Raw genomic sequence first — 24,856 nt, 5'->3', positions numbered from 1 at the left:
TGGGTGGTGGATCAGTCTTCTTCCAGTATGCCGCAATACAAGAGTTCGCTGCCACAACAAGGTGTCTTAACACTGAGTTCTTGTATACTTTCTCTGAAATGGAGTTATGTTGTAAGAGAAAAAAGGCAGGCCCCTTTGGAATCTGATATTCGGTCATCTGTTGGACAATTTCCCTGACCGTGGACCAGAAATGTTGGATAATGGGACAATCTCTAAATATGTGAAGGATGTATCCAAGAAAATGTCAGGTCCTCCAATCCTGGTGGAAAGGCCGGGTTTCCAGGAATGGGAAAGAGAGGAGACAGAAAAGGTGAGAGGCTTAGCTTGTGGAGATATCCAGAGCAGAGTTCCCAAGTGTGTCCCAGCGTGGGTTGTGACAGGGTTAGGGGCAGCGGAAACCTGTAGCCACGGGAGTGAGCACAAAGGAAAGGGAGGATGAGCATTGTTCTAACATTATCTATTCTTTGGACACTCCGTTACGACACCAGTCAACTACTCTGGCTAGATGGGCTGCCATGTCATAGTGGAAGAAATTAGGTACTCCTAACCCGCCCGCAGATTTTGGCTTCACATGTTGCGATCTACTAATTCTTGGGGCTTTATTATGCCAGGTGAAGCTAAATATTCTAGCAGAGAGGGTCTAAAAGAATGAGCTAGTTACCTTAAAGGGAAGGGTTTGAAATATGTAAAGGAGCCTGGGGAGAGCATTCATTTTATTTATATTAATGCGTCCCATCCAAGAAAAGGCTTTCTGATCCCACTTATGAAGGTCCTATGAGAGGCAGATAATTGCTAGAAAAAAAGTTGGAAAGATTATAAGTTAATTTGACCCCTAAATATTGAAGTGAGTGAGAGTCCCAGCTAAAGGCCAATGTACGTTTTTAGATGCTTACATTGTGAAATTTGTCAAAGAGACGTACTCTTCAGTTTCCCGGTGTCGATTTTAACGGCACTTGGAAAACGTCTTTTTGTTCTGGTGTTTTAGAATGGCGCTGGGTCTTGCATTCTGTGTTGCGTCCCCTGAGATTCTAGTGCTTGAACCATTGGATGACTTGTGTTCAGCACTTAACCTCCCCAGTGGTAACCCAAAGTGTGACTCGGTAAAAAAAAAAGAAGCTGAAAGCGGTAATCTCGAGTCACACTCGGGGTAGTTAAAAAAAAAAAGTAAAAAAAAAACAAACACTTACCTGGTCCCATTGATGTCCTCCAGTGGTCTGCCATCCTCTGGCCGTGTCCTCTTCCTGGATCTGTCCCCCGGTGAGTGTGCTGACTGTCCCTGGGTGTTCCAGTGACATCGGCGCTTACAGCCGCCACTAGGGGCACAGCATGAATTTAAAATTATTTTGTTTTGCATTCAATATGAAATTATTATTATTATTATTAAACGGGATTTATATAGTGCCAACATATTACGCAGCGCTGTACAATAAATAGGGATTGCAAATGACAGACTAATACAGACAGTGATACAGGAGGAGAGGACCCTGCCCCAAAGAGCTTACAATCTAGTAGGAAATACCTGTATTGCGTGCAATACACTGGATTTATAGGTCCAAAAGCAGTACAATTTCTTTCATGAACAGGTATTTTACAGTTTAATAGTATGAATATAATAATGTTTGAAACACAAAATCATGTCAAGGTTTATATATTTTTTAAATTTATTATTTTGACATGATTTTGTCTTTAACACTTTATTATATTTATACTATTATACTCTAAAATAAATTTTCATGAAAAACCATGCACCCTTGTTAAACATATAAATCTGGATAGAAATGAACCGCCCGGGTTCATCTTCTGAGCTTTTCCATCTTCTACAAAACGTGGCTATAGGAGTGGCTGTAGAAGATCACTGTACACAGAGCATTTTTGTGTTTTGTTTACAGTTACATCACAGCCCTTCTTTCTTGTACAGTGACTCAGGTAGTCCTGTGCTGCCTCTCCCTATCTCCCAATGGATTAAATAGATTAAAGCTATATCACTTATATCATTAGTACTTCCCAGGTGCATGGAGGGGGGGGGGGTCTGGATTTGGTCTTCACTGGCCAAAACCAGACCTCTGCCTTCCCAAAAATAAAATGTTGTGACAAAATATAAATAATTTAAAATAATTAATGCAAGACCTATCTGTTCTGAAAAAAATGATGTATTATATTTTATGGTAGATTTTAAATGCTAAAATAGTATAATGTGTGGAATCGAGACATCAGCAAAGTTGAAAAAAATTCTCTGAGGGATTTTGGCAAAAAAAGCTTGGGGACTTATTTGTATAAACATTTATATGTGGCCCTTTGGAGATGTCAGATGCTGCCCGTTATACCCTCTACATTGAGAACATTATGCTGGAGAAAATGCTGATATATTAGTGTGTTTTTATGTTTTTATATATAATGAGGAAAATCATTTGATTTATGCATATGTTACAGCAGCCATGTTGAGCTCTGATGAAACCATTGGCTAAAAATACAGTGGAGGTAATACTTAAGGCACTGTCTTGTAGCAGGACTACACTTACTTTATTATGTAAAAAGGGAATAGCACTTTAGTGTGAACTATAGTGAATAATTTAATTTACGATGATTTACAATGTTTTGTTTCAGAGAAAGTGTAACTTTACTGAAAAGCACCCCGGACCCCATTGTTATTCTTAAAACACTGAGGCGTTATAGGGTCACATGTATCCCATAAAACACCAGTATGTTATTTCTATAATACAGGGAATTATATGTCATCCGACAGGATGTTCTGAATACCCTGAAAAATACAGGACAATCTTTTACTGGTTGACAGTGGCAGCCTTTGCTTTCAGTGTCAATTTTGTTTTATTTATTTCTGAAATGTAACTTTAAGATAATTTACATAAAATGCAAATGAAAGGTTTACATTATTGACAAAGGTTGGAAATGGACTTAGAAAATGAAGAAATAAGTTTTTTTTCAAATTATGAATACAGTGCTTCTTTATAGTTATTTACTGTAATGTTTGTCATCAAATGGTTAACTTCATTCTCAACCAAAGAATATGAAACATCTATTCGAGAGCGTTTAGACACACAAAATGGTAATGATTTAGCATTTCAGAAAATACATCATCTTCCTTGACCCAGCTTTCTTCAACTGATTTCTTGTTATCCCATAATGATCTTGCAATTCATGTCATGGAGTAGTGTAGCACCATCTGTAGTGCCATATGCAAAGCAAAGAAATGACTGAAGATGGAAACCTAAAGTGCAAGTCAACAATGTTTTTATACTTTTCAAAAAAGAGTGGGAAGGATTAAAACTTCAGTTGAGTTTTATTACTATCCAGGACTCCACTAAAGAGATTTCCCCTCACTTCCTGTAAAAATCGACCACATTTTACTAGACAAATAGTGATGGAATCCTGGATGGCAGAAAACCTGACAGAACCTTTATTTGTTTGCCACTCTCACTCACATGTATAGATATTTTCTTTAAGGCAAACCTAATTTTCAAAATATTGTCTAGTTAAACATTGCATTAAAAAAAAACCAAAAAAAAAACATAGTGTAGTAAAGTGAACTTTTCAGTAAACTATTAATCTGTGCATGCAGTAGAATTTAAATTTAAATTGTTGTCATCTCCAAGCCAACATCTTAGTCCAGGTTGCAGATGCTGCCCAGGAATATTTACCACATATAGTGCTCATTTTTTAATGGCACTTAGGACAGGCCATTGCAGCGTTCTATATGTTTATAGAACACCTGAAGAACATGGTTATGTAATATTGCAGTTGGCTTGCACAGAAATAGGAGCAGAAACACATATTTGTTCTTATTTCTTTCCCACAAACATTTACAAATTTTCAATCCTTGAAACACTAAGGAGGTGCTTGAAAAGCATTCCTATACAAATCTATCATGGCAGTTGCAACAACTATACCAACTAACAAGCATGCAACAACTATAAGGCGATACATGATTATTTCTGATCACTAGTGCAAAGTTGAAAGAAGGACAACATGTTCCTCAATATTTCACAGTAGAAAATATTTTCCTGTTGTCACAACCTGAGGAATGACAGTCTACACGCCAATCTATACTTGGTAGGACAAAGCAGTGAAAACAGTATAGTGAATCTGATGAAGTAAGAAAAGATTATAGGAATCCCCAAAGTGAGCTACAGCATCTGGTGATGTAGATTTACAAAGATGGATTGTGAACTTGATTTCTGATGACTTTTTGATGGAGAATATTACTTCTGTTCAGTTACAATAAGGAAGTTATTATTTTTCGTTCAGAAGTCTTTATTTTTGAATACTGAATTGTTACAATTCTCTTCTGTTGTGCCATTTCAGCACTGTGGTTTTTTTTAGGAAGTATACATTGTTTTTTTTTGTTTTGTTGTTTTTTTATGAAAAATATTTAATTATTGCAGATGGGGTGCCTATCTCTTCTTGTCCCCTCACTATGTCAATCTTCATAAACTTGTTTTCTGAGACTATCCCAATCAATCATATCAGGTGACAATTATTAGGTGATTGTACAGATCCATATCCTATTGTTTTGATTCTCTGTGTGGAGCCCTAGGCTTACGTACACACGTGCGATAATTATCGTTGGAAACGAACGAATAACCACTGAACCTTTGATAATAGTTAACAAAAAAAAAGTGCACAACGACAGGCCAATGACTCCCATGAACAAGCAATGTCACTGGAAACAAACGACTGTCCCAGCAAATCTAATTGGGCGACGATCGTTCGCAATCTATTGTGTGTACGGTCGTTCATTGATCGTGGATGTTCTGCAGTACACTTTCTCCGGTACATGCCTCTTCCTACATGGTTCAAACGATCGTATCTAGTGTGTGTGTACATTACTGGTAATTAATGATCATATCGTTACAGCATGTACAGAATCATGCACTATATGATCATTCAATATATTCATGAATAATCGTTGATTGTTAGTCGTTCGTTTTCTAGCAATAATTATTGCATGTGTGTACCTAGCCTTATGCACTTTGGCCCTGGTTTATTAAAGCTCTACCAAGGCTGGAGAGGATACACTTTCATCGGTGAAGCTGGGTGATGCAGCAAACCTGTCAGGTCCAGGATTGAAAACATTTGCTAGCAAATTACTTTTAAGAAATCCATTCCAAGTTTGCGGGAATGCCCAGCTTCACTGAAAGTGTATCCTCTCCAGTCTTGGAGAGCTTTAATAAATCAGGGCCTTTTGTATTAAAGAGACCCTTTCTCTAGAACAAAAGAAAAAAAAAAAACTGGTGGTACACAGTGCAAACAACTAGACAGCCTGAAGGTTCATGGAGCAGCCCAAAAACCCTAGCAGATTAACCCCCCCTAGTGGATTTTACCTGCAAATAGTAGTAATCCCAAGTCACACTCTGGGTAGCTTTAATCTTAAAAAAAAAAAAAAAAAAAAAAAAAACACCTTGCCCTGTTGTCGTCCCCTGTCCTCCTGCTGGTTTCTACAGGTCCTGGGGATACCTCCTTCTCCTCCGATCTCCAGGGTTGCCCGGTGATGTCTGTGCGGGCGGGCCGATTGGCGTAAAATTCAAAAAGTTTTGTATTGGATTTAATACACAAAAGCTGTATTGAGTCCATTTTCATATAATATTATATATATATACTATTTTCATAAAATAAATATATATTACATTACATGTTTAACTATTTTTTTATTTTTAAGATTTTTTTATTTAAAGTTTATTAAAGTATTAAATTTTTTTTAAATATTTGACATATTTCGGTGAGTTATGCCTAAGAATTATAGCCTACAATGTAAAATAAATTTCCATGCAAAAAAAATGTAACGCTTTTTGCATGGAAATTTGGACGGAATCAGAACATTAGGGAGGTTAATTTAAAATCTTGTTTACATGGGCCCCAGGTAATATAAGAGCTGTGTCCACAACAAGCTTTTGTATCACCCTACTACCTGGCTTCAGGTTTTTTACAAGTTTCAAGTAGTTCTGAAGCGTGCTTAGAGATTTTATTATAGCAAAGTCTCTACTTCTGTTCAAATTCTTTCTTTCCTAGATTGTGGGGATTTATTGGGGCTTTAACAAACCTGATTGAAACTTGAAAGTTGTTTTTTATAAACTTGCTGTACACTCTCTATTTTTCAAGCTAAAGAGTGTATAAACAAAGCCTTCCTGCCTCCTGCACATTTATTTGCATGGTAAGTTCTCTGCAGAATTTTTTTTGTTTAAGGTGTGTGATGGGGTTGGAGGGCTCTTTCAAAGCTGTGGGGAGCTATGGTGTTGCATCACAGCACATGTTTCTATGTGGTAACACATGCTTTAATTTATTGCACAAGCCATGTTGGTCTACTGTGCCTACACACTGCAGCACAACACACAACAAAGAATGGCATCCATAGCAAAAACAGGGCTGCCTAAAGTGATACATTCTTGTAACTGCTTTTGTTGCTCCTTTTGTGCCCTAATGGCATAGAGTTATGTTCTGGCAAGAGTCTGCCACAAATGAAGTAGCGTATTCTGAAAGATTGCAGTGTTTAATAATAGCATACAGCGTATATTATACATTGATATTTGGAAAATTTTCTGAGTTTCTGTAAATAGAATGAAATCCACAAGAAAGGTCCAGCTGTCTTCAGTGCAGTATGCATGCAATCACTATTGATCATCAGATGGGCCAGCAACACACTGACGCAGAATAAGTATTGCAGCCAGTCATGTTGGAACTCATTGTCATTTTCTCTATGTTCGTTACTTAGAGAGTTTAAAGCCATTCAACCAGCATGTCCAGCAAATCTTCTTTCTGGAAGGCACAGGAATGAAGCCTGCATCTCACTTTTAGTACATCCTATTTTAATGAAGGTTGGAAATTCCTTGAGTCTAGATTGAGTCTTGAAAACAAAACAGAATACATAAAGGAACTGCTTGAATGAGTGAGACTGTGGTACAGAATATGTGTGGCACAGATGCTTTTATCTGGTTGTATCTGAATAAAGGTATCATTAAACTCTATTTTTAATTTGTTCTGTTTCTATGACTACTGGCATCTAAGAAATGCTTATAATGCTATTTTGCATAATTTTATTTTATGATTGTGGTAAAGTTAAATAATTTTTTTAAGGGTTGTAGTTTAATGTTTCTTATTTCGTCTGACTGTACCCCAGCCTATTTACCGTATGTTTATCTAATGTTAAATTTTTAAAGTCACCCTGTTGGTACAAAAAAACAACTATCCCTGGTATAAAACTGTTGTAGCACTCTCATTGCAGCAGACTGACGCTTTTCCTTGATAAATCAGATCCATAGCTCTGCCTTCAGGTATGATTTCACATAGGGAGCAAAGGTTGTAGATTCACTCTGGTGTCAAAGGACTAGAAGTAGAAGTGGCAGTGCAGCGTCTTTACAGGTATGATGGCTAAGACATTGAAAAGCTGTCTTTGCTGCACCATGAAATAGTGAGCATTATTTCCTCAAAGTCGTCAAATAGGTTTTAATCTTTTGACTGCCAAGAATGTATATTTGACATGACAATTAACAGAGTAAAGAACACAGCTAAAAATTTAAATTTCAAATTAACTTGTTGCTATTCTTCAGGCAGTTATAAGGGACCTTGCATACCACTAGTAGTGTAGTAAGGTACAAGATGAAGTACATACACAACAGGTGTGCTGGGCTTCAGAAAAAAATAAATACAATCTGCACTGTTCTTATGTGTGTTAGGGTGCACTTTAAAGCACTCATTTTAACTAAATTTGCTAGTTTTAAATAGATGTATAGATGTTGTATTGCTAGAAGTGATGGTAAAATACTAAACACTACCCTAACAGAATTTCAGCTATGAGTTTTAGTTTATTAGAAAAACAGTGACAGTGGCATAACTATAGCCATTAGTCTATTCAACTTCTAAAGGCCTTTTGATGCTAAACTTGTACCTCTGTAAAGTCACACCTTTTTTAGTCATTCGCTTTTTTGTTGTTTACCTACTGGCTTTTTACTGTTAACATTCTAATATACATTAAGGAGCCTGCCTATTCCAAAGTGGTGATCAGAGCTGCACTTTTTTTCTTCCTCCATTTTCTTTTTTTGATCACCATTTTCATATTGCTACATTTAAAGGATAGTCAATTTTTTACAAAGGTGTTTAGGAATTGATTACCATAGCTTTATTACCCTAAACTGGCAATCAGAAAGTCCATTCACTGGAATTGCAGTATTTGATCACTATTGCAACTTTTAAAAGCACCCATAGACTTGGATTGTGGCCACTTACAGTGCTATATTTTAAAGTGCAATCAGGCTGTTTGAAACAGTCACCAGTGATTCTCAATATAGCCAGTGGTGATTAGCACTAACGTGTAGTCGTAAAGAGAGAGCCTGGCTTGGTGCCTGTGATAAATTTGGCTATCACTGCCCTTTAGTACTGAAGGTTGAGATCATGCTGAATAGAGGCAATCTTTTAAATGCCTTACCATATAAAAAGGGCCAACCTGAAAATTGTATAACTTGTGCATAAATGGCAACATTCACCACGATTCTCACTGGCTATCTGAGCAGAGCAAAGGGTAAAGAGTTCTTGTTTTAGTGCCGTAGCTTGTTCCTAAACAGTGGTTTTGATTAATGTCTCTCACAGGCTAGTCCAAAACGCTGCTGTAGGATGTTCTGTCCTTGCAGGTTGCTGGAATATTTGCTGTTAAAGCTTCACCTTAAAGTGATCCTGTGGTGAGAAAAGTACAATGCTTTCCGAGTCACAGACCATGGTGAACAATATGCCTTCTAGAAAATGTTTGTCCCTTTTACATGACCCTGCAGCTGAAAGGTTTCATGTTATTGACTTGACTTCTGAGTGGATACAATATTATATTGTTACATTAATCATGACAGACTGCACAGGAATGTTACTGTATCTTGAACTGCTACATGTGTTCCTGACAGATTCACTTTCAGTTCATGTAGTTGTCTGTGGTTAATTGCTAAAAAATGTAGATCCTATTCTCTTCTGGGCTGCTTGGCACACGCAAGGAGTATTCTTTCTCTCCTTGGTATTTTATCTTGTATATGGTAATGTTAGATCTGATGCTGTCTTCCCAGCTGAGACCTGCTGATGTACCACTTGATTCAATTCCCTGAGCCAGCTGGGAGCTGAATGGGTTGTTTTGTTTCATCTCCTGCAGTTTTCTCATCTAGGTCTCTGTAATCTGCTAAAATGAAGCAAAGTGCTCACTAGTAACTATTGCTTTCATCTGTTTATGTGATTTTTACTGTGTGTAAAATCGTGTGGTTATATGTTGGTTTCAATGATGTCAGTCCAGAGGTCACACTTACCAAGACTATTCTCTATAGACTATAATATGGTACATTTTGCTTGCTGTATTGCACACATTTAGGTTTTTAGCAATTTATTTAACTTGAACTGCACAGAAAATACAAGATGATCAATGTAGTGGGGCTTCCTCTGCACTTCAAAAGTTAAATCCTCTAACATTTCTCTATGTAAACAATAAAAAGACGTTTTACTTACCTTTTCCTGCACTCCTTTAGGCTCTATAAAACCATCTGCTCTTCATTTAACCCGTCCTTCGAATCTGCTTTTCTGTAACTCACAGGCGTACTGTCATGACATTATTGTTATTATTAATAATAAACATTATTTATATAGTGCCAACATGTTACTCAGCGCTATACTAAATAGGGATATTAAATGGGGGCTGAAAAGGACAGAGATGCAGACGGTGACACAGGAGGAGGAGAGGAACCTGCCCAGAAGAGCTTACAATCTAAGAGACATACAGTGCAGGACCAACATCTGCATTATTGAGGACACCAAGCCCCCCCCCCCTCCCCCACAAGACAGAGCATTAGGAAGAACAGGATGAGGATGGGAAGCAAGTGATAAGGTGAGAACACCACTCTTTTTGTTCCCCCTAGACTAAAAAAGCCTATAAGCAAAAGAAAATTCTCCAGCAGCAATTGATTTGTTAGGTCATTTACAGCTTACCAACTTTATTTTGTCTTTGCAGATTCATGGCTGGTAAATCTTTGTTCTTTCCCTTTAACACACTATGGGGTCTATTTACACAGCAGTGAGTCTAACATTTACTGAAATATTCCCTGATTGAGAATCTTCCAGGTCCATGTGTTTCATTGGTAGTAATTGATTCTTCAGGGACCATTTTAGGAAATGTCAGAGTCACTGCTTTATAAATATATCCCTGTTATCCAACTTTAAGAAAAACATTTTTGTTATAGATACTCATCTGATTTTATGATGTCTCTGACGTTGCACCAGTAGAAGGTGCAAAATGCATCATGGGCAGCATGGTGGCTCAATGGTTAACACTCTGGCCTTTGCAGCGCTGCGTCCCAGGTCCGAATCTCGGCCAGGACACTCTGCCTGGAGTTTGCAAATTCTCCCCGTGTCTGCGTGGGTTTTCTCCAGTTACTCTGGTTTCCTCCCACATCGCAAAATTGACCTTGGACTACATTTAATGACATGATTATGGTTGGTAGGGACATTAGATTGTGAGCTCCTTTGAGGGACAGTTAGTGACACGACTATGGACTTTGTACAGCGCTGCTTAATATGATGGCGCTATATAAATACTGTGTAATAATATTAATAATCACAAGGTGCAAGAAACCAGGAGGCAGACTGCCTATCTTGCTTTTAATTAAACAAACTACAGACAGTTTTTTTGTTTTACATTAGTATTCTTCCCAGAAATTTTTTAATCTAGCTGGAAAGAAGCTGTTGTGACCCAAATTTTTTAGTAACCACACAAAAACTGCCGGGTGGTTACTGAAAGGTTCCAGGTGGTGCATCCAGCTTTAGGCGGCTGCAAGAACACTGCGCATATATATGGGAGGAGGTAATGGCACCAATGGCTGAAAATGCTTGGCTGTGTAGATAGATGCAGTAGGAGTCCTAGGAAATGTTACAGGATGGAAATGCTTGTTGCTTGGCTTGTAAGCCAACTCTCCTGCTTCTGGAACAACTACAGAATGTATACAGTGAATGACTTTTGACTGACTTTGCCAATCAATACTCGTTTTATGGGTCAGTGGTTCAGTGTGTTTTGAATACAGTGGGCCAACATAAAATCTAAGCATTTACCCCCTTTAAAAGATTAGCAAAAGCTGTCTATTATTTCTGTCACAATGACAAGCTTACTTTAACCTTTTTTGGTATGATCTTGTATTGATGGGATTGTTGGAGTGCTGTGTAGTCTTCAGCATATTCTCAATGAAAATGTCTCATGCATTCTGAACCGCCTATTCATAGTTTGAACCTAATGAATCATGGCATTGTCATCTTGGAATATGCCCATGCCATCAGGGAAGGAAAAAAATCAGTATATAATAAAAGCAGGGTTGTGGATAGCAGAGTCCTACATCATGTAATGTATCATGCAGGTTATAGTGGTAATATAGTTTAAATAGGGTGTGGGTTTAGTGAGAAAAACACATAACTGCTTTTAGGACATTTATTTTTGTATTTTACTAAGCAACCTACTCTACTACAGTATCAACTTGAAGCCCCTTGTGACAGCCATTGCCTGCCCAATGGGCCGAGTCAGTACGTGATGCAGCACACACACTGGAATTCCACGTTCAGCTCGGCAAAAGACTGCATAGTCCCATAAAGAAGCATCTGCAAAGTGTAACAGGAACTTTAGAAGGCCAGGACCAGATACAGATAAAAAATGCATGACTGTGCACCGCCATATTAGATCATAAAGGCACCTAGGGGGGTCTACATGGCTGAGCATTGGATTTGTGCATTTCCTGGATCAGTTACAGGCAGTCAAGCACTTCTGAGCATGGACCTGTGCAGTGTGCAATCTCTGGTGTGTAGTGCTAGCTGGTCTTGGTGGGGTTGCAGTCTAAAATAATTTATTGGATGGTAAATATGTCACAGGATTTTTTTCGTTTTTGAGGCTTTGGGTGGGATAAAGCAATCATCCTTATGTACTGTCTGCGTGTTTGGAGAAACCATTCAGATGCCCCCTATTATTAAGAAGCTGACTTAAATCTAATTAGTTACTCAGAGGAGCAGATGTTTTATGCTGTGGTCTTGTACAAAGCTCTGCTGGGTTGATCTTTGTTCACTGCCTTGCAAAATAAAAACTTGCTTGGACTGTTCACTGCTTGGGGTGAACTTGCTTGGACTGTTCTTGAGTATCTCTACATCAAGCCTTATTCCTGGAACCATTACTAGTTGAATTTGTCCCATTTACAAGATGTGTTATGTGAAAATGTTGTATATGACTATTAATGGTTAATTTTCTGCCTGGTTACCCTGCTAATAGAATAGCATTTAATGAATGTTCACCATGTTTGAGTCTTTTACTATAAAGGAGTCTTTTACACAAAGGAGTTTATGACGCAACACTGAAGACAATTCCCACGTTAGCATCTGCAAGGTGTTGTGCATATTGTGTATGAACAGGCTTTTACCTCCAATGTTTAAAATGTTTACTATCAAACCACATGTAACAGAGATGAACAATAAATATATAAATATATATATATATATATATATATATATACACACACACACGTGCTGAGAAGTTCCTGGCTTTGCCCAGAAAGAAGAGAGCGAGAGTTACGAAATAACACATTTATTCTACATATTCCCCCCCCTGATGCATTTGATACACCGTAGTTGCAGCTTTTGTAGACCGTTCAAAAAAAAGACCTTTGGTTGGGCCGCAAACCAGCTCTCTGCAGCATCTTTGATGTCAAAAATATCCTCAAAACGTTGCTCCTTCAGGTGTTTCTTCAAATTTTGGGAACAGAGAACTGTCTGAACGGGCCAGGACAGGTGAGTAGGGGGGATGGTGGACCAATTGGAAACCCAGGGTGTTCAATTTGGCAGCCACTATGTTAGGACGTGTGCGCAGGTGCATTGTCCTGGAAAAAAAGGATCCCTTTGGTCAACTTTCCATGGCGTTTTGTCTTAATGGCCTCCTTCAGCTGGCCCAGGAGGTTAGCATAATACTGTCCGGTGATACTAGAGCCTTGAGGTAGGTAGTCCACCAACAGAATACCGTCTTTGTCCCAGAAACAGGTGGCCATGACTCTTTTGGACGATTTCTGGGTTTGGAACTTCCTAGGCTGCGGGCACCCGCTGTGGCGCCATTCCTTTGACTGTTCCTTGGTTTCAGGATCATAGATGTGGAGCCAGGTTTCATCCTTAGTCACTAACCTAATCAAAAAGTCCTGTGCAGCTTCAAAATGGGCCAAACGGTTGTGCTGTAGGAAGGACACTTCTCCCCCAGTGTTTGTGACATCTCAGTGGGAATGTCCTTTGCGGACTTTCCCTGGAGAAACAAAAATTTAATGACGACCCGTAACTCCCAATGACGTGACACTTGCTTGTGCTTCTGCCATCACAGCTTCTTACTAAAAGAAAAAATAGTTTTAAGAATTGCAAAGACCTGATATTTGTACAGTTACATACTAAGATATTAAGCTGTCATATGCCCCCACACTCATTTTTCTATTTCGTCTGGATGGGGGCAAAGCTAGGAACTTCTGAGCACCCCCGTGTGTGTGTGTGTGTGTGTGTGTGTGTGTGTGTGTATATATATATATATATATATATATATATATATATATATATACATATATACATACTATAGACAATATGGTGGTGGGGAGTTTGCAGAGAACTATATTCAGTGTGTGATATCCTTATAATAGAGGATTTTGCCATGCCAACCCTGGATAGTGCAATAGAGAAAAAACAATAAACAGAGGTTTTTGTTTTTTCTTTGGCAAAAATGCTTCTTTGCAAATCAAGTTCTTGTACAAACAGCATTTATCTATCTATCTATTTACGTTTTTGTTTTGGAATTTAGATACACTTAAAGTGAAAGGTAAGTTTGAAAATGTAATAAGATATTCTTTTCGGTTATAAAAAGTGTCTGCTGTGCATACCTCACTGTAACCTGTTTTTGTTTTATATAGTTAAATATCATGCTAATTGTCATTATCAGAAAAATCTCTCTTGCCATTGATTTGGTTTGTTCCTCATGAAATGTTGCTGTAAGATGGTTATTTGATCCCTGCAGCCATTTTCTATTTTTGGCATAATATAGTATATTTTGACAGACAAAACTTCTGTGCAGCGATGTGACATTTTTCTTCATTGTTCCATCACTCATGCTGTGAAAATAGATTTGCTGTTTATTTTACAGTCAGGAAAATGTAGTTAACTGAACAGATAATTTGAATATTGCAGACTTCCTGTACCTAATCTGTCCAGTTTATGTAGGGAACTTTTATAGGAAAGAGAAATCACAAAAACAATTGAAATGCATGGGCTAGTTTGAAATCTTTTTACATTTTTGCGACAGTTAAGAGTGACAAATAAATCCCAATGAATTTTGATGGAACTATTAAAGTCTTATATTTTTATTTACAGCTTGTAGGAGGACAGTTTGATCTTGAGATGAATTTCATCATTCAGGAAGGAGAGAGCATATTCTGTATGGTTGAATTGTTGGACAAATGTGATGTCACCTGCCAAGCAGAAATCTGGAGCATCTTTACAGCCATTCTGAAGAAGAGCATTCGCAATCTTTTAGTCTGCACGGAGGTCGGGTTGGTTGAATTAGTTCTAAACAGAATTGATAAAGTTGACAGCATGATAGCAGGTAATATGCATTTAAATGATGACTGTAACACTATGAAACTAAACACCAAGAAAAAATGTATATAACATTGAGATAGCTGGCAAATCTACAACAGAATGGCTAAAAAAAGAAAAGACATGAAACAATGGAATCTGTTGTGAGTTGTCTTACATTAGACTATAGATTTAAATAACACATTTGTTAAAGTTTTGTTCAAATACTCAAAACATGAATTGAAAGAGGGTGTACTTTCATTTAACATGACTGTACACTTGTACTTTCAAATAATGAGAATTTTTTTTCTACTTTTTCTTCGCACCCAAATGCAAATTATGCCTGAGAACTTTTAGTATACCACAACCCATGTTGCCTTGTTGCTTTTTGTGCTCATTGCTTTTTCAATTTAGTGTATTTTGTTGCTTTTCCTATATTATGTTTAACTGTACTTTTATTCTTCTTCAATCTTCTTCTTTAATCTATCATTGCAGATCTGTTGGTGGACATGTTGGGGGTTTTGGCAAGTTATTGTTTGACTGTCCGTGAGTTAAAATTGTTCTTTAGCAAGCTCCAAGGCGAAAAAGGAAACTGGGTAAGACCTATTTTTTTTTTTATTTTGGATAGAAAAGTTAGAGCATCTGCAGCAATACATATATATATCTAGTTTAAGAGATTTTAGTTTTATTCCTAAAACGTTCTAGTACTGCTTTTAGCACTGAATACCAGATTAGAATGACACATTGGTTATTGTAAAAATTGAAAAATTATAAACTAGAAGAAGGTTAGAGTTTAGTGTTCTTTGGAGTAAAAAAAACTCAATATCAAAGTAACCTTTTTAAACATTTAAACAAGAAAATAGGAAAAATACATTTACAAATAAAGAAAACAACAAACAGACATTTTACAAAAAGGTATGATTTACATCAGAATCATTTATTACAAAAACAACAAATGCCATATAACTGGACAAACCAAACAATAGAAGAAAAATGGACACCTTAAATCGGTATCAAACCTAGGTTATTGCCTTAATAAACCAGTCCCACTTTGCACCTTCAACTGACTTTGGACAGTAAATATTTATTTTATTCTAATACAAAATGTAATATTTAAGGAATATTTCTATATTATGAAAACCTCATCGTCGTCATAAATATTTGTTGGATTGCAAAATATTGCAACTAGTCCAGTTCTGAAAACCCAAACATTTCATACAAACCGCACAATGTAATCGTAGTGTCCATGACTCTGTTATTGTGTACACCGATGCATTTTATTATTGGACTTCTATCATGATGCACAGAATGAAATTTACAACTATATAAATAAAATAAAACCGACAAACATTATATATACATGTATTGTTTATCACTGTAGTGGGCTGCTCTAATTCCATATGTAACCCATACTATTTCTGTAAAAGATCTTTAAATTATCAGCTTGGCATTTGTATATTTAGGGTCAGTGGCTCAGTATAATAAAAGTGCAGGCCAAAGAAGATTTTGTCCATCTGATGAGAAGCTGCATCCCAAAGGAGCAGTGTGTGTATGAAAGTTGAAATGGATTCCCTCACACTTCACATCAAGATGAACTAAGCTGTTCTTTGTCTGCATGGCAAAAACAGTAAATCTTACATTATTTCACTGAATGAATGGACTCGCATATAAAAAGAAATATAACTACAGGGTGTCCCAAAAGTCGCTATACACTTTTAAAAAAATTCCTAAAAATTTATACAAGAAACTAAGTTTTTTTATATTTTTAGCATCAACAAAGGAGTCGTTGTAGTATTACTTGCTAGGCTTACCATCACGTTCAAACGCCTTGAAGACTAGTTGTTTACCTCAACATGAGCGTCTCTATTTTCGACAACTTTTAGGCACTTTCGAATGCTAGTCTCTCTGATGTTTTGCAGCATCTCTTCCCAACCTTGCTGCAGGCTGTGTGGATTATTTTCTCAACCTGTGACAGGTTACGGGGCTTAGTGACATACACCTTGCTTTTGATATAGTCCCACAAAAAAAAGTCACTAGGTATAAGGTGAGGGGAGTGCGGAGTCCATTCGAGGGGACCCCTTCGACCGATCCCTCAGCCAGCAAACTTGGTGTTAAGAAATTCCCTGACTAACCTAGCAAAGTGTGGAGGGGCTCTGTCTTGTTGAAAAAAAGACATTAACAAAGTCATTCCTCGCCTAAAGTTCTGGCACAGCAAACTGCAGCATCTACAGGTAATTTTCCCCTCTATCGGTGGTCATGTTACCGGATGCATTGTGGATCAAAAATGGTCCAATTATTCGGAGTGACAAGTACTGGGCATTGCATATCTGATAGCTGTTGAGACCTCCACTATAGCATCTGTTGGAAGGAGATCTTTTAGCATCAACTTCCTTTGTTTTGTCGTGTGACAGAATGCCAAGAGTTGCAAAGAAAGCTAACATTATTCTTCATTAGCACCAACCCCTAACTATGCTTGATCAGTACAGCACCATGGCACACTTTGCATGGTTATTTAGCCCACATAAATAATTTTCAGCTGGTTATCTTTCCAGAAGGAGAGGGACTTTTTTTTTTATTTGGCTTTAAAATGGGTCAACATCTAATTCCTAATATTCTTAGCTCTAGTCATTTTTTTGAACGCCAGGGGTGTTCAAACTTTTTGCAAAAAGGGCCAGCTTTAGTGAGGTGAAAATGTGTGGGGGCCGAACATTCAGTACGTACTCAGGGTTAGTGTGGGCGTGGTCTGCACAAGTCCCACAGAGCACACACCCAACAGGGTGACATGAGGTATTCCCTGTGCACAGAGTTCGGTGTCAGTGCGGGCTCCATGCAGAGCACGTTCTTGGAATCGGAGTGGGCGTGGTCTGTGCGGGTCCAGCACACCTGTGCACACATGGGGACTCCCAGCCAGCCGATTTTGCCCGCTGAGTAGCGGGTCGATAATTGCAAGGCGGTTGATGAATTGTAATGAAATATATTAAAGCTTTTTTGTAGGCGTGTATTTTATATTGTGGTGAACAGTACTGGCAGGCTGTATATTATGGATTTTTGCTGGCCGGTGGAAATCTTAACACGGGCCGCAATTGTTCCCCGGGACACACATGTGTGTACACACACGTTGATTATTGCCCAAGATGAATATTTGTGCTTGTCTTGGGCAAAAATCTTGCGTATGTGCAGTTCCCAAGCGGGAAAGACTACTTTACATTTTCATGGCTTATTTACCATTTCCTCTAAGGCAAAATGTTATTCTGCTGTAGCAGACATACTTTTACAGTTCTGTGCTGTTGGCTCTGGTAGTATAGCTGCACTTTGAAGGAAACTTATGACTGATATTTTTCATAGATCAGTACAGGTCTTTTCATGGTCAGAACCTTACATTGTTGATTTATTTTTGTTTTTATTTTCTGCAGCCTCCACACGCAGTAAAGCTCTTATCAGTGTTAAAGTACATGCCTCAGAAATATGGTCCTGATGCCTTTTTCAACTTCCCTGGAAAGAGTGCTGCGGTAAGTGCTATGTACAGAACTTCCTAATAAAAGTAACAACCAGTTAAATACTGTTTTTTAAGCACTTCAGTGAGATTTATATAACTATTTGCTTCTTTTGAAAATGCTAAGATGTTTATATATGTACCATTTGGTGACTGTATATGGAAAGATCATCATCATCAAAGCAACGGTAAAAATTTGTAGAGATATGCTCATGACAGTTTATTGTGATCTGCATTTTAACCTTTAAAACCTAAATCTTTTGGCTATATTCCTGATAACTCTGATATTCTGTGTGTGAGCTGATCCTGGGCTTAATTTAAAAAGACTGAGAAAAAAGGCAAGTAGATTATACTTGCAAACATTATAGGGGCCATGGACTGTACCAGTTAAAAATAATGGTTAATGATAAGGCAGCTCTCCTTTTTATGTATTTAAGGAGTTCCCTAGCTTACATTATGCCCAGTCTGTATATATGCTGCTAATGTTTAGTTTGGGTTTTTCTCTAAGATTCACATTGACCAAGTTCTGCAATGAGATTATGATTGCTCTGAGAGTTCAGAAAGCCACTAACATTTAGGTCTCTTTAGCAACAGTGTACTTGTGACTTGACTTGCTTATGTGATTGTTACATGATTTTTGGAGCAGTTAAGTGATGTAAAAAATTTAGTTGGTTTTGCACATTATGGACATACATGTATTTAAATGTCCCTGATCGGTAGTAAATTATCTTGTAAAACAAGCCTTTATTGACCTCCGTAGCTACATGCACTCACATTCACAGTGTAGGACCTGAAGTCATTCAAATCCTTTCCTAGGCAGCTCAGCTCAACATGTTCCCCTATCCCAGAGCGTTTGCATTGTGTATATATTGGGTATTTGAAGGCATAAAGGGGACGATCTTCAACCCCCGCTAACAGAATAATTTAAACAACATTTGTCTTTTTTTGCTGTTAATCTTTGAGGTTAAATTAATTTACAGTGTTTACAGCTATCAGAGAGAGGTCAGTGAGGGATGGTTCTAAAGGTCATCTTTTGTAGAATTTTTAAGCACTTGTTTTACAAATATATACATGTCCATAGTTTGATTACCTACTTTAAAACTATGACCTTTTGTAATCTTCTGTAAATCTTGTTTTTTATGTTTAGGCCATTGCCTTGCCTCCCATAGCTAAATGGCCATACCAGAACGGCTTCACTTTTCACACGTGGCTAAGAATGGATCCAATAAACAATATAAATGTTGACACAGCTAAACCATATTTGTATTGGTAAGTCTTATTAAGGCAGACCTTTCAGGGAAAGTGTGCATAGTTTCATTGACGTGTACGTTTGCCATTGTCTTTCTACTTTTATGATGGGACATTAGCTTTATTGAGCTGATTGGGGTATTACAAAGTATATTTCATGCCGAGCAAGATACATTGGTACATTACTTCAGAGCTTTTCCAATCATTTTTTTGGATCTCTGCTGCTTTGAGCATGTTTCTTAACTCCTAGGTAACTCCTAGTCCTAAAGTCCTAATGTTGTAACCATGGCCTATTAAGTGCGTCACCAATATTTTCCCTTACTTTATTTAGGACCTACCAAAGCTCTCTTTTTGTTTTGTCTATTAATGAACGGTGTAGATCTTGAAGACCTAGCCAGCTTTCAAATTTCATATTTTGATTTAATACAGCTTAAACTTGAATATTTGTTTAAATCAGTCTTTTATATTTATTCTAGTGCTGCAATACCTCAGAATTATTATTATTTTTTTTAAAACATATTTATATTAACACTCCTTATTGTAGTTTCAGAACTAACAAAGGACTTGGTTATTCTGCTCATTTTGTTGGTGGATGCCTTATCATCACATCCATTAAGTCTAAGGGAAAAGGCTTCCAGCATTGTGTGAAGTATGATTTCAAACCACAGAAGGTGTGTATGGATTTTATTAATGGTCTTATGTTTGTGTGGGTGAGGCCTGACCTGATTAACTAGAGATTAAATGCATTGTTTAGGTGGGCCCTCACTATTAATCTCATGATAACTCTACATTAGAATAATCAGATTATTATAAATGGATTGTGTAAATATATTGTAAAGTGATCCTTTTCAGTGACAAGCGGATCAGGCAAGCAGATCACCCGGCACCTGGTTGGCTGTTATCCCACACAGCCGCTACACCTAGGATTTGTGAGCAGTAAAGCTGCATACACACTTGCAATTTTTGTCGTTGGAAAGGATCTTTCACGATCCTTTCCAACGACAAGGGGCTGCAAGATGCATGAACGATGCTGTACATACAGCACCGTTCATGCTCTATGGAGAGGGGAGGGGGAGAGCGACGGAGCGGCACCCTGCTGCGCGCTCTCCCCCTTCCCTTTCATTAGGATCGGCTGTCGTCCATCGTCCGTGGATCCGGCAGGTCGGTCGTCCGGACGATGGACGACACCGACTGTACACACGGCAGATTTTCGCCCGATAATTGGCCGATGCCGATTATCGGGCGATAAAAATCTGCCGTGTGTACGTAGCTTTAGTGAGAGTCTTGGCAGCTTACCAGCTCTGCTGGGAGTATTGGGAGATTTATACATTGTATCTTTTCCTAATTTGTACCCCTTTCACTTCCAACCACTGGGATCAGAATTGATCGGTTTTGCTCGGCTGCTTGCACCACAGCACTGGTTCTTTTGGAACCAGTGTTTGTAGATTTGATAGTGGGGGCCGCTCTCATGGATGCCTTTATCCAATCAGCATCTTCCCTGAGGCAGCAGGGAAGGAAGTGGTAACTGTACTGCAAACTCTACGCCTGTCTGAACAAAGCCTACGGTTTAAACCTCATTAGTAATTTTTTTGCAAGCTTTTTAGCTTTTTTTTTTGCATTTGCAATTTTTTTTAAGTGGTTGCATTTTGCAGAAGAGAAGTTACCATTTCAGGTGTCTAGCAGTTGTCCGTAAACTTTCAGGTGTAAAACTGCTGTTTTTTTTTTTTCCATCAATAATATGATAATTTTTATTAATATTGTGAACAAAGCCTAGTTATTACACTGTACTGTTTACACAGCGACAAGTGAATATAATCTTTACAAAACATGACACAGTAGGAAGCTGACTCATAATAAAGGGGCTTTGGACAGTTGGTGCATAATAGGAAGACAATGGAAAAGGCGGTCATACTAGTCGGATAAGTATTGGAAACCTGAAACAAGATATGGGAAGGGTGATAGAAAGCTGACCATTTTGTAATGGTACTGGACATCTATGATCCAAACAACTGGAAGGATGAGGTGAAGACACTCCGCTGCATTCTTCCCCATAGGGAATGACAGTGGTTGTCCCAAGAGGTTCAATGACTTACCAGGAGGGTCGCCAAACGACATCTACTGTATGCATGCTAGATTTTGCAGATCTCGACAGTTTTGCATGTGTGTGTGTAGAGCTGTAAGAATGTTAAAAAATTTGTGCATCCACATATTTTTATAGACCATGCAGTCTGCTCTGTATTTTACATGCAGTGTTGTTTGCTGGATGCGATCTCTCCCAAAATAGCTTGTAGGGCCCATGGACATTTTTGCTCAAACGTGATGGCACATGGATTGTGGATCTATAATGCAATGTATTATGTAGTAAATTGATTTTAACATTTATTTTACTTGTTTTTAGTGGTACATGGTATCAATTGTCCACATCTACAATCGATGGAAGAACAGTGAATTGCGCTGTTATGTAAATGGAGAACTTGCTTCATATGGGGAAATAACTTGGTTTGTCAACACAAGTGATGTAAGTTTATTGCCTTTAGCAAAATCTACTATTTAATAAGATTAACAGCTTTTTTTTTTTTTTTTATTTCAATCACTTTTATTGGTTTTAACAGTATACAACACGTATAAAAAGGACACATACAAAGAAATGGGGGGGCACAAACCCCACAGTTACAATGAAACAACATATAACAAGTATCTCTTTTCATATACAAAACATTGTTGATATAGGTTAGGGACAACAATAGGAAACGTACAGTGAGGGGTATGGGGAAAACACGGGGAAGAACTTGCACAGCAAACATTTTATGTATTCCAAATGGGGGGACATAACAAATACTATGAATCTGAGCATTCAGGTAAACCTCGAGAGCTTCTTTGCTGCTCTCTGCATCCTCCCAGGGTATCCCTGGGGACTTATCAGGGATCTCTGTTCAAGAACAAAAATGGTGGTTAGCCTAGGGGTAGGGTTGGTCTAGGGGTATGGGGGTGCCCGACTGGCCTATTTCACATTCAATCTCCAAAGCCACTTTCAGCACAGCTGTATCTATACTCTTCAGCGCCCACGCTCTCAGTTAAATTCAAGGCCAGATCGATTTAAATTGGGGTGGTACTTTAAACCAGTCCCATATGGACCATATCAACTTGTATTGCTCCATCATATTCTCATCCTCTGCAACTAATAATTCCATACGTTGTATTTTTTCTAGTTCTATAAGCCAATCTCTCATGGTGGGTACAATGGTTTCCATTTCCTAGGAATAAGATTAACCGCTTTTAATGAATTTTGTTTCCATAAAATTTGATGGCTCCAATAGATATTTGTTGGTAAAAATTAGAACTAATAATATAGCACTTTTTTTGTTAGCTGATTTGCAGAGCTATAGGCCGGAATCTCCCAAGGGAGACGCCAGACTGCTACAAAGAGACTGTTGCTCTCAGGCAGATAGTAGTTGCATACTGTCCAGAAAGTATTTCTTCCAAGCAATGGGGATTTACATTTCCCAACATTGCATTACTATAACGTTGAGTATATTTTACATACATTGCCATTTATACCCTATGCAACAAATATTATTCTTTAAAAAAAATACAATTCATCAAAAATGTGCTTGTTCAATATGCCCTAACAGTATAGCTACGTACACACGGCAGATTTTTATCGCCCGATAATCGGCATCGGCCAATTATCGGGCGAAAATCTTCCGTGTGTACAGTCGGTGTCGTCCATCGTCCGGACGACTGACCTGCCGGATCCACGGATGATGGACGACAGCCGATCGTAATGAAAGGGAAGGGGAGAGCGCGCAGCAGGGTGCCGCTCCGTCGCTCTCCCCCTCCCCTCTCCATAGAGCATGAACGGTGCTGTATGTACAGCATCGTTCATGCATCTTGCAGCCCCTTGTCGTTGGAAAGGATCGTGAAAGATCCTTTCCAACGACAAAAATTGCAAGTGTGTACGCAGCTTTAGAGTAATGTAATCATCAGAATAATACATCATGGGTATTTCTATTGTTGTAGAGTTTGCAAATAAGGCCTTCTGGTAACTTATTTGAGTGCCTTTGCTTCTCACATAGTACAAGTTCAGAGCAAAGAGTTTTTTTCTGCACTAATCACATTTTTTGTCATAAATATGTACATGAAAGGAGCTCTGACTTACCTATACATATTGTGCTTGCAGCTTAGTAACGTAGCACAGTGATGGTGGTTTTCAGTTCCTCTGTTTTAATCCGAAGCTGTGTAAAGTAAAAATAAAAGACCTGCTGTTTATCTCAGCAGTTACTTCCCTGGCTTGTAGACCCTGCTGGCTGATATACAGACAAATGCTGGAATGACAATTCACTAATTTGTATATAATGATCATTTTTAACTATGGAATAGTAAGTAGTAAAAATATAAAAATGACTACAAGTTTCTTCACAAATACTCAATATTTAAGTATATTATTTATGAGTTAAGAATAATCCAGATAAATACTGAAGAGGGGAAAAAATGTTACGCAGATGATAATTTGCAGAGCTGAATATTACCTTAGTTTAAAACAGAAAAACAAAAATGCCTTTATACATTTGATACTGTCCTTCTTTCTCATATATATGCTTTTCCTTTCTACAGACATTTGACAAGTGTTTTCTGGGGTCATCCGAAACAGCTGATGCTAATAGAGTTTTTTGTGGGCAGATGGCTGCTGTCTACCTTTTCAGTGAAGCACTCAATGCCGCCCAGATTTTTGCAATTTATCAACTGGGTCCCTCATACAAGGTATTGTATGTATATATATATATATATATATATAGTGTGTGTGTATATTATGTCTTATCTATTTTTATCAATTTTTATGTGTATAGTTTATTATATATAATATAATACTATATCTATCTATATATATATTATTTGCTTTATATATATATATTATATCTATATAATATTTGCTTTAGAAAAAAAATTCACAAGTTTAATACACTTACAAAGGAAACTGAGACATAGCAGTCATAAACAATGTGAAGAAATAAAAATTTACAGCCTACAAATAATTTTGAATAATTAAATGACAACACCAAAGGTAAAGGAATAAAAAAAAACTTCTACTGCCCAATGATCTCCAATTTACCATCATAAAGGCACAGCAAGACCACAAACCACTGAAAAACGCTAAAAGATTTAAACATCTTACCATGTGACTGTCTGAAGAGTAATAAATGGACACATCATTTAATTTTTAATATGTGCATGTACTTAGGTTTTATCTTTTATTGGGTAAATAATAACTAGGATTTAGTAATAACTAAAGATTTAGTATCTTTAGCATAATCATCTGAAAGAATTATATAATCCTTTGTTTAAAACCTTTTAGGGTTGTATCACACTTCTACATTTCAAATACCGTATTTTTCGGACCATAAGACGCTCCGGACTATAAGACGCACCAGGTTTTCCGCACAAGGGAAAACAAGAAAAAAAAAATTGATTTGATTTCCCCTGAGATCCAGCGTGCGGCACTTGTGCCCGCCCACGAAGGCG

At 37.7% G+C, this 24,856-nt stretch overlaps 1 protein-coding gene across 2 annotated transcripts in view; it reads left to right on the top strand.

Annotated features, from left to right (window-relative positions):
* The window catches only part of LRBA (LPS responsive beige-like anchor protein), a 347,246-nt gene that overhangs the window by 12,723 nt on the left and 309,667 nt on the right, over positions 1 to 24,856 (top strand). For both annotated transcript variants that reach the window (XM_072405905.1, XM_072405904.1), the window contains exons 2-8: positions 14,392 to 14,623; positions 15,091 to 15,191; positions 18,009 to 18,104; positions 19,236 to 19,357; positions 19,881 to 20,007; positions 21,735 to 21,854; positions 23,951 to 24,097. In XM_072405905.1, the coding sequence (XP_072262006.1) occupies positions 14,392 to 14,623; positions 15,091 to 15,191; positions 18,009 to 18,104; positions 19,236 to 19,357; positions 19,881 to 20,007; positions 21,735 to 21,854; positions 23,951 to 24,097 (945 nt within the window). The remainder of the gene's footprint in view (positions 1 to 14,391; positions 14,624 to 15,090; positions 15,192 to 18,008; positions 18,105 to 19,235; positions 19,358 to 19,880; positions 20,008 to 21,734; positions 21,855 to 23,950; positions 24,098 to 24,856) is intronic.

Source organism: Pyxicephalus adspersus, chromosome 3, assembly GCF_032062135.1.
Source record: "Pyxicephalus adspersus chromosome 3, UCB_Pads_2.0, whole genome shotgun sequence".
NCBI classification, from domain to species: Eukaryota; Metazoa; Chordata; class Amphibia; order Anura; family Pyxicephalidae; genus Pyxicephalus; species Pyxicephalus adspersus.
The sequence above is the reverse complement of the archived record's forward strand: the minus strand, read 5'-3'. Positions and strand labels throughout refer to the sequence as shown.